The following is a 17,288-nucleotide window of genomic DNA, read 5'->3' on the forward strand; positions in this document are numbered from 1 at the left end:
CCCCATGAACCTCCTGGGGTTCACGCAAAGGCGGAACAATTGAACTCCTGAAGGCCCTTAAGCTTTTTCCTCGCTGGAGCTCATCTGCTCCTCAGTCCAATCAAAATCCCAAAAAGTTCCACATGGACACCACAGCTGATATTCAAAATTAAAGTTCTTTACTGGCACTGATTGCAGGTAAAATGGAGTCAAAAAAAATGGTACAGCAATGGCTAGTGCTCCAAACAGCAACACAAAATCCAAAAGTCACAAAAAATATTCCTCAGTCACTTTCAGCAGGAATAACAACTGGGCAACTCTTGGGGCAGGAACCCTCTCTCTTTATGACCTCCCAGATATCTACTTTTTACCGTTCAGCAGATCCTCAAACTCCTGGGAGCTTCTGGCTGACTCCTCTTCAACCAGGAACTCCTTTCTCAGATAAGAAGCAGCTCCCCGTCTCAAAACTCCCACCAAGGACAAAAATCCTCTCTCAGTGAGCATTCCACCTAAACTTCTCCCAAGACAGCTTTCTGGTAAACTTCTATTCTTCAGAGCCTTTAGGTTTCCTCCTGCTGAACCCCCAGGACTTCGCACCTTCCGGCAAGCACTGGTAACCCCAGCCTGGGGCCCCAGTTCCCTTCAATGGACAGGAATTCTTATTTTCCAGACACTTCAGCAGTGCGACAGTCCTAATCCTGATACTTTCCCTGCCAGGAAAGACCCCCTCTAGCACCACGCCGAGGGGAGGTGTCTCCCTCAGACTGCAGTGGGCAGCTTCCAGTCTCTCAGGAATCCTGCTGCACACTCCTCCTGGATCACAGGGGGTGCAGGAGCTTTATGAAAACTAAGACACCTCCCACTGGGGAATGTCACACCTCTTCAAAAAGGCAGGGTCTGTTGAGACCACTGACCTTATACTAATGGCCTACCAGGTCTGTTGAGAACACTGGAGCCAACTGCACTAGTAAATGGCAGAATTGGGGGTATGAGCTGGCTTTTTTTTTTTCATTTAAAATACATTCACATAGATGGCCCTCATGCTAGAAGTATTTGGTTGTGTTGCAAAAGTTCTTAATTTAAGCACTGAGACCCTCTTTTTTTCCTATAACCATAGACTACCGCCAACATATAGAAACTAAAGAGTAAAATCAGTATGCACAGACTCCCTTTGCTTATTCTCAAACTAGTTTAGTATGAAAGCTCAGCACAAAAATGATTCTGACAAACTGAATTTGACTGGAAAAAAAAAAAAGGCTCGGCTCCATGCAGCAGTCATCCACTTTCCATTGGCCTTGACTAAGAATGAGCAAACAGGAAAAGTGTTCTTCAAAACAATAGTTTCATAAATATTTTGCAAAATTTGCATACTTGAAAAACTATTTGCCACAGGTTTCAGTAGGTGAATATATGAGCAAGAGGCAGAAAAGTCAAAAATTCCCCAGTGGTGTTGCATTTATTTATTTATTTATTTTTTTAAGAAGAATAAAGATGACAAGTTTGCTAGCATGGTATAATGGACAAATTCTGACCATACTTTGCCTAACTTGTCAAAACTTGTTCCATTAAATTCTATGGTGGAAAACTATATACAAATATTTTGTGAATTGTCCAGGAAAGGCAACAAGTCTGGTCTTTGCAGCTTTTATGCAAATTCATTTGAACATCTTTACCCATAGATTGTACATATCCTCCTCCAGTAGAGTCAGGATCTTATTCAGTAAGTCCTAGAGCAGCTGGTCTTGTTAATTAAAAATCTCTCTCCTCCACTGACTATCACATTCTTAGACTCTGTGCGTACTTCTTATGCAAATGAAGCAGAATGATGCTATATTGCAACCTTCGATTAGCCTATCTCAAAATAAAAGAAAATATTATGCTATTTTTAAAAAAAAAGTCTACTGTACTACGGTATGATGCTACATGCCTTCAGCCTTATTTTGGTTTTCAACCCCTCAGTTGTGGTTTCTTTTAATCAGTTCCTATTTCTTACCCCTCGCTTGTCCTTCTTGCCCCTTTCCCTTTCCCATTGTTTTAGGCTTGCTCCTCACCACAGTGATCCTTCGGGCCATCCGACATGCAGAATGAAATTGCCCGACAGCTTCAGCTGGAGTGTGTGATGTGGTGCAGAGGATGAGCAAGGACCCAGTGATTCACACTCGTCAACACGAGCCCAGACTAAAGCAGGGCTCACGGAGCAGCATCAGGAGCTGGCGTAAAACAGGAACAGCAGCTGTTGCTATCTGCTTCTGCTCCCTTTCTCTCTCTCTCTCTGGAACTTCTCTGCTTTGACAGATTGAGGCTGACTGACAGTCTGGCTAAGTCTATGGAGCAGCTCGTTGTGTCAGTGCAAACTCTTGCTACAAGTCAGCTCTGTGCATTGCTTCTTCTGAGTTACAGTTTGCTGTTGATTAGCTAAATACTCCCACACCAAACTAAAATAGGTTCATGATGTAATCTTGGAGTGTGGCGTATATCTTATAAGCTGCAGTGTCTTAACTGCGATACAGCCAGACCACAAACAAGGATGCCATTCAGTGAATTATGACCTCATCTCTCTCCCGCCTCGTTAGATCCCGTTTTCCCCTAAAAGGAAAGAGGGCACAGATTTGCCTTGACATAAACCAAATTCAATAAACATTCACTCTTTTACTCTCTTCCATACTCTGCACGCCTCTTACTGACACCATCAGCATACACCTTGCTGTTGAGAACGAGCCCTGCAGCACTGTGCAGACATTTTGTGGAAGAGCTTCTTTCTAGTGAAAAGAAGGGGGAAGAGACATTTTGATCTTGGGATCCTGCCCCTTGGAGTCAGTAGGAAAGAAATAGGGCCCAAGCTCCCATGGTAAGCTTCCTTACCATCCTTTTATCCACAACTGCCTGTAGCTTCTGGCACTAGCCCCTCTAAACGCATAAAAAGTAAGCACTTACCTGGAGCAGAAGATGATACTTTAAAACCCTTTGCATAGGGACAACAAGAAGATCCCGCAATGTAAACTTTCCATTGTTAGCTCTCTTAGAACATTCCTGCAAGTAAAATATGAACATGATTTTGGAAACTAAAACTAGCATACTAGAAATCAGTCCAGACACATTGACTTGAACACCATCAATGAAGAAACTAGAATCGACTTTGGTATCTATGGCTTGAGGTTAAGACTCTGGAAATCTTTTAAATACTAACATCATAGAATTAATCTGGCATTAACAAACAAAGGATGCAGATGACAGGGGCAAATGATCCTGCAAGCTTTAGCTCCAAATTCCTGGAGAGAGAAAGATATGCGTACTTATTCTGAGTAACCCTTTAACTTGTATCTTAGGTGTATGCATAATCAATGAAAAAAGGACATTAATTAATATTTAAAGTTCACCTCCAATCGTAATTTAACATCTTCTTTTGTCTTTGAGATAGTGTCTAAACATGAAATTGCTGTCTCCACTTGACTGCAGTACTGCCCATAAATCACCAATCTAAAAAAAATAAGAAGAATACCACAATAATAAAACAGCAACAAACAAGAGGAATCTAAAAGGGAGAAGGAGGCAGAGAAGTGGTTTCTAATTCCTAAAAGGAGGACCACCTTGAATACCCCTTCTTTCCCCTGTAAACCTGAGAATTACCAGTCAACTTGCTCTCCCAATTAGCAAAATCTGAAGATGCCCCTGAAACAACAAACAGGCCCAATCAGTAAAGTGTGCGGGAGAGCCGGCGCTCCAAGGCGAGCACCCGCTCTCCCAACACACGCCCAGGCACCTCTCCTGGGCGCGCAATTCACTATTTAAATTAGGGCCTGCGCTAATAGGGAAGCGCTAGGGACACTAGCGTGTCCCTAGCGCCTCCTTATTGGCGGAAGCGGCAACTGTCAGTGGGTCTGACAGCCGACGCCTAATTTTACCGGCATCGGTTGTCGAACCCGCTGACAGCCACGGGTTCGGAAAACGGATGCCGGCAAAATTGAGCGTCCATTTTCCAACCTGCAGGCTATGGGCAGATTTTTTTTTTTTTTTTAAAGATTTTGATTTTTTTTATTTTTGGTGCCTCCGACTTAATATCGCTATGATATTAAGTCGGAGGGTGTACAGAAAAGCAGTTTCTTTCTGCTTTTCTGTACACGTGCCCGGTGCCATCTGAAATTAACTCCTGCCTTTGGCTCATTATCATACCTGCATTATTGGGGCAAAAAAAATCAAGTATTGCAAATACCATGCATTATCGTGTTGCAAGGCGTTTATGTGCAGCTTAGGAAATAAACCCCTATGTTTGGATTATGCATTACAGAGAAAGTGGGTTGGAGGGGAGAGACGCAAAAGTTGCACTTAGAATATTCCCAAGGCAAAACTGACCTAGAGCCATCCCAGCCATCCCTTTTCAGTCTCTCACACCACCCAGTCATCTTTCTCTCTTACCTCTACAACCAGCTTTCTCTTCCTTCCCCTTAAAACTGGCCCCCCTGCCTTCCATGTTTCTTTGTATACCCTCTGGTTCTCTCCCCTCCCTCCTTGGGACCCCCTCTGTCACTCTCCCTGTGTGCACCATTTGGCCTCCCCTCCCCCCCACTCATGCTACTTAAATCATTCTCTCCCCCTCATTCCCTCCTCGTGCCCTTCTGCTCTCTCAATCCCTTGTCTCTGCCTCTCCCCTCCCTCTCATGCCTCCTCTGTCCTTCCCCCTCACTCCCTCAGGGGTCCCTTATACCTCTCTCCCCACTCTCCAACACAGCTCCTCCCTGCACTCTCCCTAGTCTCTCTCCATGGTACCAGGTTCTGAAACCAAGCGATGTAGGTGTTGTACAAGGCTACTGTAACAGGAACCATTAAAGGATGCTCTTTTAAATGCACCATTCTCCCGGAAAGCTTCTAACATTGCTGCAATTAGGGACAATCAAGCAAAAAAATTAATAAACAGTCTTGGGAGGTTTTAAGGTAGAGAAAAGAGACTTAACAGGAGAAGCATCAGAGTTTGTTAAACCCTTCCTTCTCCAACGACTGCAGCTGGCAGAGGCAAGAGAAGAAGAGAATATGATTTAGCAGCTAATACCTTTCTACACTCTCCATCTAGGGGGAATTTAACCTCAGACCCTAAATCTCTGGGACAGGACAGGGCTGAAAGCTACTAATTTAGGGACCTGGCAGGGGGCATAGACACAAAGTAAGTCAAATGACTTTAAAAATCTCATTCTTTTTCTATTTATTCATTCATAAATGTACCCCACCTCCTTAATCCCAAAGGGTTAACCACGACAGCCAACAGATTTGTAAATCAGTTCAAATCATGAAGCTTAGCACACAAATCCATGCTTGCGAGCCATATTTGGTGGGGTGATTTGTGCTCGCGATAGATGTGAGGAGAAAGTGATTAAAAGGGCTAACGGTTCCTGGAGTGTGCGGGGCTGTCAGGACGTCTTTGCGCTGCGCTGCCCTTTGCTGCCTCCCATTCCAAACTCTGGTCTGTACCAGGTGCTGCTAAAACTTCTAGATAATATAGCCATGAAATTATATACTATTTCTCATTAATCGGTTCTAAAGTGAAGATAAACATACAAAGCGTTGTAAGACCATAAGAAATTGCCATGCTGGGTCAGACCAATGGCCCATCAAGCCCAGCATCCTGTTTCCAACAGAGGCCAATCCAGGCCATAAGAACCTGGAAAGTACCCAAACACCAAGTAGATCCCATGACACTGATGCCGGTAATAAGCCGCGGCTATTCCCTAAGTACAGATATAAATTGAATAAAGCAATAAACATGGGATAAAAAAAAAATCATACCTCAATAAAAAACAGATAATTCATTTTCTGCAGCAGTGCTATACGATTCTCGAATGCCTGCAACTTTTCTCACAGAGCAGAGTATGGACTACCACACGGCACTTGAGAGGGTGACTGCTCACTGCCCAGTTGCACACGTAAAGGCGAAAACCTTACCTTTCCTTGTAGATGATAAACACTTGATAGAGGTTCCGATCATTTCTGTTTGCGATCGAGTCTTGAATTTCCTGCATTAGACTTTTGTGCACTTTCACCAAATCCTTGAAAACAAATCACAATGAAAAGAAAAGAACTCATTTTAATTTAAGGGAGAAGAGGTCCCCCTCCTGCCCCCAGCCAGAATCTCAGGCATTTCTGGAACCCAGATTTGCGAGAACAGATCAACCTGCCTCCAGTCACTGGAGCCTTCACAGGTTCATTTCATTAAGCTGGGAAAGACAAACTTCATCTGCCGAGGAAAATGTCAGGGATTCCTCCGAAATGTCAGAGCCTCTATCTGACAAAAGAAATCAACACAAAGAACGCCAGCGACTGTTGATTAATTTATTCCATCTGAGCTCAATTGCCAAAGGGGTTAGGTGTCTAATTTTGGGAGCTAGGCTCCTAAAATGGCCCTTTTGAAAATATACTAGACCTGAACTTCTACATTTAGGATCCTAAAACGTGGGTGGCTACAGGGGTGGAGCTAGGATGGGGGGCTCAGGAGCTTGGCGCTGATTTTCAGCACTGGGCATCAAACTTAGGGAGTCATTTACTAAATTTAGGTGAATTTTCAGCTAAACATTTAAGCACAAGTTCAACTGAAACTGGTGCCTAATTTAGGGCTTCATTTTCTAAAGTATCGCACATAAATGTTATCAGCGATGCAGGAAGGAGTTTTTCGTGCACAAAATGTGCCTTTGCAATGTTGTGTCCTGCTTAGCGCCCTCGCATGAAAATCCCGTACAAAGGAGGGCATGAAGCAGCACTCCCGATGCCGGGAGGTACACTGGCCTAACGCAGGTTTTGCTAACGCTGGAAATCTGACTCCTGGTCAGCGATGGAGTAACGTGTCCAGTGCTGAGAGGAAAGAAATGCTGAGAGGCAAGGGGCAGACAGTGAAGGCAGGAAGCAGTGCAGGCTTGGGAAAAGAAGAATGCTCCTTTAAATTAAAAATTTAAAAAAAAAAAAAGTGCCTGGAGATTTTTTTTTTCTCCACAGCGGGCAGAGGCAAGGAGAGAGAGCAAGCAGGATGCTGCCTCGGAATTGCTTGAAACCTTCCGGAAGATTTTCTCTCTCACTATGGGGTCATTATACTTGGGCTTTTCAAGGAGGCAGCTTTTTCTCTGCTCTCCTGCAGCTCCACTTACTCTCGTTTCTGCAGCTCAGCAGAGGTATTTTAACACTAACAATGCAACTCCCCCAGGTATGCACCCTCACCTCACACACCCCCCTCCCCCACACCGAGTTAAAATGTGCACTGAGCCTGTGCTGAACGCACATTTTAACTTATTATATGCACTTTGTAACTGCCGATGCATTAGTATGACATTAGCTTACTGCACTGGGAATTAAAAAAATAAAGAAGCTTGTCCATTAGAAAACTGTGTGCTGAAATGCAGCGCTGTTTGGAAGCACAGCTTTCTGCAATGGCCTGTGAGGTACCTACATTTTGGTGCTCTACTTTTTTTTTTTTTTTAATATTGACCTTATAGGGCCCGATATTCAAATTTGCCTGGATATGTAACTTAGTCAGATGTGACTTATCTGAACATAAGAAATTGCCATACTGGGTCAGACCAAGGGTCCATCAAGCCCAGCATCCTGTTTCCAACAGAGGCCAATCCAGGCTACAAGTACCTGGGAAGTACCCCAAACACTAAGTAGATCCCATGCTACTGATGCCAGTAATTGCAGTGGCTATTCCCTGGCACATGTAAAATCTGGGAGATACGCGTGTGGCCAGGCCGTGCGCACACCGAGCTCATTTTAGAAATGGCCCGGCCACACACGTATCTCCCAGTACGCGCAGAAATGCCCGGCCATCAAAAAGGGCCGGGGGGGGGGGGGCAACCAGTAAGTAAGAAAAAACAAATTTACGCTAGCTAGGTAGGGGTTAGGGGTCGGGGAGGAAAGGGGAAAAGGGAGGCAGAGTAGGAAGGGGTATAGGGACGTTCCCTCCCAGTCTGCTCCTTAATTGGAGAGGACTGGGAGGGAACTGGGAAAACCCTACTTGCGTCGCCAAGCGTATTTTTGTAAAATCCCCCCACCCCCACCCCGTTGCGTGCATGTGATGCCACCCGCCCACACATGTGCGCGCCAATACTAAAATTGGCTGCATACGTACGCGCAGGAATTGTATTTTAAAACATGTGCGCGGCGACACGCACATGTTTTAAAATCGACCCCTACGTCAACTTGATTAACAGCAGCTAATGGACTTCTCCTCCAAACCTTTTTTAAACCCAGCTATACTAACTTCTCTAACCACATCCTTTGGCAGCAAATTTCATTTTGCGTTGAGTGAAAAAGTATTTTTTCCGATTAGTTTTAAATGTGCTACTTCCTAACTTCATGGAGTGCCCTCTAGTCTTTCTATTACCTGAAAGAGTAAATAACCAATTCACATTTACCCAATCTAGACTTCTCATGATTTTAAACACCTCTATCATATCCCCCCTTAGCCGTCTCTTCTCCAAGCTGAACAGCCCTAACCTCTTCAGCCTTTCCTCATAGGGGAGCTGTTCCATCCCCTTTATCATTTTGGTGGTATGATGACCCCATTCCACACTTCTCTTTATTAATGCTACTGGGTAAATATACGTATACCATAAGGAAGAAATATGGTTATCAAATGCTATAAGTAAGGACATTCTATCGATCAAATCCAAATACCTGCAAAATATATATTTTATGATTACAAATGTATGCAGGAAACAGGCTGGCATGTTCCAATTACATATAAATTTGGCAGATTTAACAAAAGAAAATGGGAATTCTAAGGTCTCAAAACTCTTTCTGGGGTTGATATGATTTTTTTGTGGCAAAAAATTCAAAGAATAATCATTTATAGCACATAAGTCTAAAAGCTATGATGATTATGCTGTAGTTAGTGAACTGTTAAAGGTAAAGATGGATACAGGCTTGCTAGCTCAGGGCAGTATACCTTTGCAAATCACAATCAGTCCTGGGTATACGGTTTATAAACTCTTTAAATTTCCTGCCCATGAAGATTAGCAAGCTCCACAAGCCATGGGGTTTCAAGGCTATTAGGGCTATTTCCCCCCATTTTTCAGTACTTAGGATAATCAAAATTATACGGGTCCTTTGCTTTGTGCTGAGCACTATAGAGTTGGAAACATGAAGCCTGGAGAAAAAGAGTAATTTTTACCATGGTACAGGGACAATCAATATAACACCTTTGCTTATATTGCCAACAGGATGTGGACATTTTGAGGCAGGCCTGTATCCTGTACAGATCTGAACTTATGAAAATGACAGAGAGAGCAGGGTGGTGAATCTGAATCCGTAAAAGATGTATAGACCATTTCCAGTATAAAACACTTGCATCCGTGTGTATGGCTACGTACGAGATTATGGGGCAGATTTGAAAAGGTATGCGCACGGCATACATTTATGTGCACTACCCGGCGCAGACAAATGTTCGCCCAATTGTATAACATACGCACGCCGAGCCCTCAGGGAGACCAGCTGGCTTTCCCCGTTCCCCCCCCCACACACACACACACACACACACACACCTTCCCCTCTCTTCCCCTACCTATCCCACCCCCCAGCCCGAAAAAAAAAAACCCGTACATTTATCTCACAAGTTACGCCTGCCAGTAGCAGGTGTAACTTGCGCGTGGCCGCCAACTGCTGGCGCGTGGTCCCCCTGTGCCGGAGTCCTCGGCCACGTCTCCCGGACCACCACGCCATGGCCCCGGACCATCTGCCCCACCTCCGTCCCGCCCATTCAGAAAAGCCCCGGGACATACATGCGTTCCAGGGCTTAACATGCGCCGCCGGGCCTTTTGAAAATAGGCCCGGTGCGCGTAACCCCCTACGTGCGTAAATCTGCCCCTATGTTTTTAGAACCCAAGACCTTGGCATCTCTCCAGACAGCTATCACAGAAAGTCAAAGAGATATTCGTCCCCCTCTAGCCAGTGACTGATATATATACACACACACACACAGAGGCCACAGAATGCATACAGATCACACATGCTTTAAAAGGAGGTGTAAAACAGATGGGTCTCTGTTTTCTTGATGGTTGTGCACTTTTGAGTTTAATGGTTGTTCTTGTCATTGTTGTCCAAGCTGTTATAATGATGAAGAGCTGAACCCCATAACATTTACATTTGGTTTTCTCAAATACAAAACAAAAATCAAAGCAGATTTTCTGAAAAGGCTGGGGTTTAAAGTCATAAGCTTGTGGGAACACAAATGGAAGTGGATGGTGAAAGAAAATGTCAGGGGTTGTGCAGACTTCCTGGCTGAATCTGCACTACCATAGCCTCTGGTACCCCCAGATGCCATTTTTGCTGGCAGAACAAATGCAGTTTCTTTGTACTACAAAGCCAAACCTGGAGGAGTAAATGCATTGCTATGATTTTGTCAATAAAACTATGGATATCCAACTGGCCATCTGCAAATCATTTAAGACAGATTTGCCCCCTCTCAAACTATTTTGGATTTGTTAAAGCCAAAGTATATCCCCCGTGAAAGCTCTTTTTCCGGTGTTCCACGTCTTGCCTGGGTGGCAAGCTCATATTTCCACTGTGTCGTATGTGTGCTGACAACCAGCAGCAGGAAAGGTGCACCCACACAGATGAGGTACGAGCCCTTGTGGGGACTTGGTGCACTGTTGAGCTAGATGTGGCTACTGGAAAAGAGTACGTGGTTGCTGAATTCTGTGAAATCTAAAAATCTGAACACAAATCTGACTGCCACTTTTCCGCATTCATAAAAATGCACTTCAGTCAAAGAAAAAGGAAGCTTCTGGTTACCTCTAGTGGTATACAGATGTAGAATAATATAAAAGTATTTATATCTGATTTCTGCAGATTAGAATGAACCTCGCAAACAGCCAAATTGCTAAGCGTTTCTTAAACTGTGGGGGAAATTCGACCGAGGAACAAATCTACAAGTATTGTGAGAGACCCTGTTGATCTCTATATGTTTTCACCTGAATTTGGGGTTTAATCGTGTGACTTTATTGATGATGAAGCAGCTTGCGTGTCATGGAAGCCCTCAAAAGGCTACAGCATACTGCCAGGTAATACAAACATCTGCTTTACAAAAGCTTATGCTCATTTAGAACTGTACAATCTGCTTGGCATTTTGCAGGAAAGTGGTCTGCACCACCTTCTTTCCTAGGCTGAATTTAAGTGGTGTGCCCCATTATACTGGAAGCTCGTGAATATTAAGATGTATAAGATTAGGAACTGGTTCTGTCCATTTATGTCTGTGGGAAAAATCTTCAGTATTTCGGATCTGAACTATCCCCATTTTGGCCCAGAAGCTGGACAAAGCGGTCTGCTATAGGCTGGGAGAAGAGTGAAACCCTAGCGTCAGAATGCTACAGACTTGTGAATGTCCTAATTTAAATCCTTTTACATTATTTGTACACACAAAGTAATTTAATTAGCACAAGTTTGAAACTTGGGCACAGTAGTGCTGTTATGGCTTCAACCCTTGTACAAAACAGAATTTTGTTAGAATTTTAATACAGGTACATTTTTTGCTTTTCAAATTAGTTTATTGTAGGTCCATATTCAGACACTGGCTGGATAGCAGAGTTAGCTGAAAAGTCTTTCTGAGTTACTTTGCTGGGCACGCCTGCACCACTGTATATACCCAGCTAATGTCAGCTAGATAAGTTTATCCAGTTAACTTTAGCCAGAGAGCCGGCTCTTCCCTGGAATGCCCCTGCCCCGCTCCTGAGCTAGCTGGATACATTTTTAACTGGATAAAAAGTTATCCAGCTACCTCAGAACTGGTCAGCATGACTGGATTAGCCAGAGAAATGGCACTGAATATGGACCTCTTGGTATATTGAGATCTGAATGTGCACGTGCATCACTTTCTTATAAATATCCAATATAAAAATATTCACTACTGCCTAATAGTGGAATGCCTCAAGGATCACTCCATTTGCTTCTTAGACTGATGCAATTTGACCTCAGAATTTCAATAACTTTATCATTCTCTTCCTGAGTGGCGACTCAATACGGAATTCAGCGTTGTGTACACTTGTTCAGAAAACATCTCAGTGGCTATTTAGATGCCCAGCTCTCCAGTCTTGCAAGTGCCTCCTGCAATTCCTCGCAGACTGCTCATGCTTTAACTACCTTAAATAATTTTGCTGTCATCTGCAAAATTTCATCACCTCACTCACTGATCCCTCTTCCAGATCATTAATAAATAATTTAAATATCAGTCCCAGTACAGTTAAGAACAGAAGAAAATGCCATACTGGGTCAGACCAAGGGTCCATCAAGCCCAGCATCCTGTTTCCAACAGTGGCCAATCCAGGCCATAAGAACCTGGAAAGTACCCAAAAACTAAGTCTATTCCATGTTACCATTGCTAATGGCAGTGGCTATTCTCTAAGTGAACTTAATAGCAGGTAATGGACTTCTCCTCCAAGAACTTATCCAATCCTTTTTTAAACACAGCTATTATTAGCAATTATTCAGAAAGAAACAAAAAGAAAAACTGTGACTATTAGAATGCCTCTATATAAGTCTATGGTGACACCACATCCAGGGAGGATTAACTTTCAAAAAATGCGCACAATACCATGAAAGGGTATCAATGGGCTCACTCACATGTATGTAGATATTTTATAATCAGCATGTTATCTCAGGCACAGGTTATAAAATCTATTAAAAACATATGCGTGGACTGTGTATCAACCTGCGTCTCGAACAACGGAACAAGACTCCACCCACTGAGACATCTTCCGCTAGGGATGGGGGGGAGGGGAGGGGGTACAATCAGAGGAGTTTCTGGGGGGCTGCACAGGACTGGCAGTGATGTTGTAGTATTCCATTGCGCTTTGTTTTTCCTGTTTGTTGCGCATTATAAAAAATGTAATAAAGAAACAATAAAAAAAAAACATATGCGTGATCATTAGCACTTGCGCAAGTATGGGTGTATGTTTTATGAAATCATACACTCACATGGCGGTGCAATTGCAAACATCTCTGTGTATGTTTTTCCTGCATGGGTGCGAACGTCTGGGTCAGGGCAGCAGCATTCAAAGATGGCTTCTCCTGCGCATCAGCCCATCCTTACCACCAGGCACATCTACAGGCATCTACAGTCCCTTCCCATGCAAGGGGTCCAGTGGCAGAATGCCCACATGAGGAGGACTTGGAAGGATTTCCAGGCCTTCTACAATCACTGAGTGGATTACCCACAAGGGGTAAATTTATAGTATATATTTGTAATGTGGGTGGGTTAGGGTTTTATTTCTGGAAGGTAATGGTGCATGGGTGTGGGGAATTAAGATGGGGGTAGTTAAAAAGGGTGGGGCTTATGGTAATGGGATGGAAGAGGGTGCGAGAAGCTAAAAAGGGGTAAGGTTTGGGGGTAATGGGGTGGTAGAGAGTAGGTAAAAGAGATGGGGTTAGGGGGATAGTTGTGGGTGGGGTAAAGCTGGGTTTAGTGGAACTGGGGATGGGATGGGCTTGGGAGCTATAGAGACACAAAAGGAGTTTGAAGGGCAATAGAGAGTAGGCAATAGGAAAGTATGGGCTGGCAATGGATAGGGACAATTGGAGAGATTGTGGATGTAAGGGTGATAAGTGAGGGGGCCAACACAGAATGTGTTGCTTACAATTTCTATACCTCTGAATAGATTGAGGACCTCAAGAAGGTGTTCTGGGAGCTGCAACAAAAAGAAAGGGAGTTGCAGATGCAGGTTCAAGCCTGGGAGGCAGAGCACAAAGTCAGTTCTTCACTCTTCCATTAGCGAGATATCTGGTATTTGCAATGACATGCTTGCTTCACTAGTTCTACTATTGCTCTGCCACTCTACAGAACCCTATGTCTAATGCTTCAAGCTACCTTCGTGCACAATAACTTCATGTATGCTTATTCTCAGGATCATGGAGAGTACTGTCATGAAGCTGTACTTGTTAGATACGCATTGTTCTTGCAACCAAATCAAGAGGATGTTAAATCCTACTCCTCATACATATGGCAGAGGCAGCATCCCAGCCCTTGATATATTGTATCTAGGCTCTCCAACACTGTGGAGACCATTCCCCATCATGCTGATGTAATCATGAGGAGACCGTAAAAGATATGGTAGTGGCAGAACATACAATACAGCAGTTTGGCCTATGGATTGGTAAAAGCAAATCTTTTCTGGTGTAAAGAATTTTCTAGAACTAGTTGTCATGATAGGAGGCTCCAAAGGGGTAGACCTGAAAGTAACAAAAGGAAATATTTCTTCATAGAAAGCATGGAACAATCTCCCAAGGGAGGTGGTAAAGACAAAACAAAAACAGGTCAAGAAAACCTGTAACATGTACAGTGGATCATTAATTGCGAAGAAGTGAAGGAAAAGCCAGAAATTAACTGGGTTTATGGGGCACACTAGATGAGCCTTTCTGTCATATTTTATATTTCTGCAAGTATTCCCAACTCAGGTAGATCTCAATTAGTCCATGGTTCACACTCAATATGGAGCTATATCTCCATAAATACTATTCAACCTCTTTTTTTTCTCTCCAAATGGTGGATTCTGTTTAGGGGGAGGAGAAATCTCCAAGGCCTTGGACATTAATAAGTACCCAACATTTCTCTTCTCAGGAATGCCAGTAAAGAAGCTGTACACTGTAGCAGTGTTCCAACACCAGCTTTACTGAAGAATTATTTCAAAGATGAGAAGCATGGAACATGATATTAAGTGTCTCTCCCCTAATATCCATAAAACAATTTCAAACAGTAAAATCTGTGACTCTATGGTTCCTTAATCTTTGAAGCTGCCCTGGATAAAAATATAGCAATGGGATCTTCCTATCACAGTCTGGGTTTGAAATCTCCCATGCTCTCCTCTCCTCTCCATTGTATTCTGTGCGCACCTTCTTAGCTGTTTACGGTTTGTGTGCACCAGTGTGGAAGCTCAGTTCCCAGTTATGGTATTCTCTCAATCAATTGCCAGATTGGCGAAGGAAACCCTTGGACTGAGGGATACCTGGATACTTTAAAAACTCAAACCTTCACTCCTTGTTCTCTCTGAGGTAGAAAGAGTGGATGGAAACTTCCAACAAAAATTAAATGCAACGACGGTAGCTTTAAAAGAAGCGCAGGTGTACCCAGATACGCATGGATTTTATATCGTCCGCGTACGGGCGTGCACATTAAGGAGGTACATTTCAAAGGAATTACGTGCGGAAATGTAACATACTATCGTAGCAATTTTCAAAAGCCATTTACTTGAATAAAGTGTATTTACACATATAAAACCCAATTTTAAGCATGTAAATGCTTTTTAAAATCAGGCCATGAGGAAATATTATTTATGTATTTTCCTTAGCCCTTGTTGGCTTTTATATGCACAAGTGAGCACATTTTATAACATGTGTTACCAATTAATTCACCAGTTTGCCCTGTCCGTCTCAAGGTCATCAAGACCCCTCTGATTTTCAGCCTGCATTCCCCCAGTTACCCTGACCCCTCACCCAGTGAGTTTTTTTCTGATTTTCACTTGATAAATAGAAGAATGTAATATACGCAGGTAACAGCCGTATGTGTGCTGTATTCGCGGGTTATAAAGGTGCAACTTGTGCACATAAATTTTGGCCCCATCCTAGAACTCCCATGAACTGCCCCTGATCTGCCCCTTTTTTACACACATAAAGTCATTCAAGCACTGGTACTTGTGCACGTATGTACAAGGTTTATAAAATAACACTAGCACAAATAAGCGCTACTTGTGCACACAGGGGTACATTTTCAAAGGGTTACGCACGTAAGATACGCGAGTAATCCCCGAAAACCTACCCCTGCGCGCGCAAACCCCGGGCCGCACGTATGTCCCGGGGCTTTAAAAAATGGGCGGTCCAGGGGCAGGGCCTGAGGCGTGGCGGCGGGCCGGGGGAGGGCCGGGAGCATTCCCGAGTCCTCCGGCACGGCGCCGGCAGCTGGCCGGCGTGTGTAAGTTACGCCTGCCAGAGGCAGGTGTAACTCGGCAAAACAAGGTGGGGGGGGGGATTAAAGTAGGGCTGGGGGGTGGGTTAGATAGGGGAAGGGAGGGAAAGGTGGGGGGGGGGGCTAAAAAAAAGTTCCCTCCAAGGTCGCTCTGATTTCAGAGCGGCCTTGGAGGTAACGGGGAAAGCCATCGGGGCTCCCCTTGGGCTCGGCGCGCGCAAAGTGTACAAGTGTGCACCCCCTTGCGCACGCCGACCCCGGATTTTATAACTTGCGCGCGGCAGCGCAGGCAAGTTATAAAATCAGGTGTACATTTGTGCGTGCTGGGTAGAGCGCACAAATGTACCCCGCGCGCATAAAATTTAAAATCGGTCCCACAGCTCTTTAAAAATTCACCTTTGAGTGCAAAAAACTGTAATGCAGAGACATAGTACCAACTACTGGGTGTGAGATGAAGAGAGATTTTTTTCTGACTAAGACTCCTCAGCCAAGGCTTTCGGTCTGTACTGTTTCAAATCAGAGGGAGCAGAAAGAATAAAATCTCCTATTCCAGTTCCAAACTCAAACATTCACACAGACAGGGGCGGATTGCAGGAAAATATCAGCCTAGGGGATATTTTTTAAAACCAGCCCACAGGATATCTGTGATTCCCTCATGTGCTTTCTGTGCAGCACATATTTCAACAGCTCCAAAATCCACACCGACGACCCCTGAAAGGTACATCATATGACCTGGAGCCTGGCAGAATCTCCAGCAAATTTCATATTTTTCCTAAACAACTAACTGCAGCACACCTTAGACCAGGGGTGAACAAACTGAACTGCAGTCCACCTTCCAGCCATGCAATCCGTTGAGCCCCCTACAAAACAGCACAGCTCCAGGTGGAATCCTGTATCCCTACATGGAGCCAATGCAGTCAGAGCTAGACTAGTGCAAGGGTATTAAGCAACTTAGGTGAACCTTACAGCCTTGCACACAGACACACACACAAACCCCCAGCCCCAACCTCTCCCTATACAGTTAGGTTATGCATTTACATTAAAGTTTTACATGAAAATGGACAAAAATATCACAATATGTATATTACATTTATATACACTGCTGTGGTACCAACCGGAAAACCTTGTAAAAAATGTAAACGACAACTGGAACATATCAAATTAGGCCTAATGTAATATGTGTTAGATGTGGGTTTGGCCTTCAGAAAGCCATGCGTTAACTAAATTACAAAATAGTAAATCTCCTATATGAAAATATCACTACCAGCGCTCAAACAGTAACAACCTATCTATGAAAAAGCAACACTGTAAAACCAAAAATACCAATACCCCTCCTATTAGGAAAATAGAACAAGCCAGGATGCTGTACATCCATACAAAGAAACTA

The 17,288-nt window shown here is 43.9% G+C and overlaps 1 protein-coding gene across 1 annotated transcript in view; it reads right to left on the reverse strand.

Moving 5' to 3' along the window:
• Positions 1-17,288, reverse strand: part of VAV3 (vav guanine nucleotide exchange factor 3) — a 631,071-nt gene that overhangs the window by 428,831 nt on the left and 184,952 nt on the right. The window contains exons 8-10 of the mRNA XM_029618254.1: positions 5,911-6,014; positions 3,357-3,456; positions 2,914-3,009 (exon numbers count right to left, since the gene is read on the reverse strand). Coding sequence (XP_029474114.1) covers positions 2,914-3,009; positions 3,357-3,456; positions 5,911-6,014 — 300 coding nt within the window. The remainder of the gene's footprint in view (positions 1-2,913; positions 3,010-3,356; positions 3,457-5,910; positions 6,015-17,288) is intronic.

The sequence above is a fragment of the Rhinatrema bivittatum genome, chromosome 10, assembly GCF_901001135.1.
Source record: "Rhinatrema bivittatum chromosome 10, aRhiBiv1.1, whole genome shotgun sequence".
Taxonomy (NCBI): domain Eukaryota; kingdom Metazoa; phylum Chordata; class Amphibia; order Gymnophiona; family Rhinatrematidae; genus Rhinatrema; species Rhinatrema bivittatum.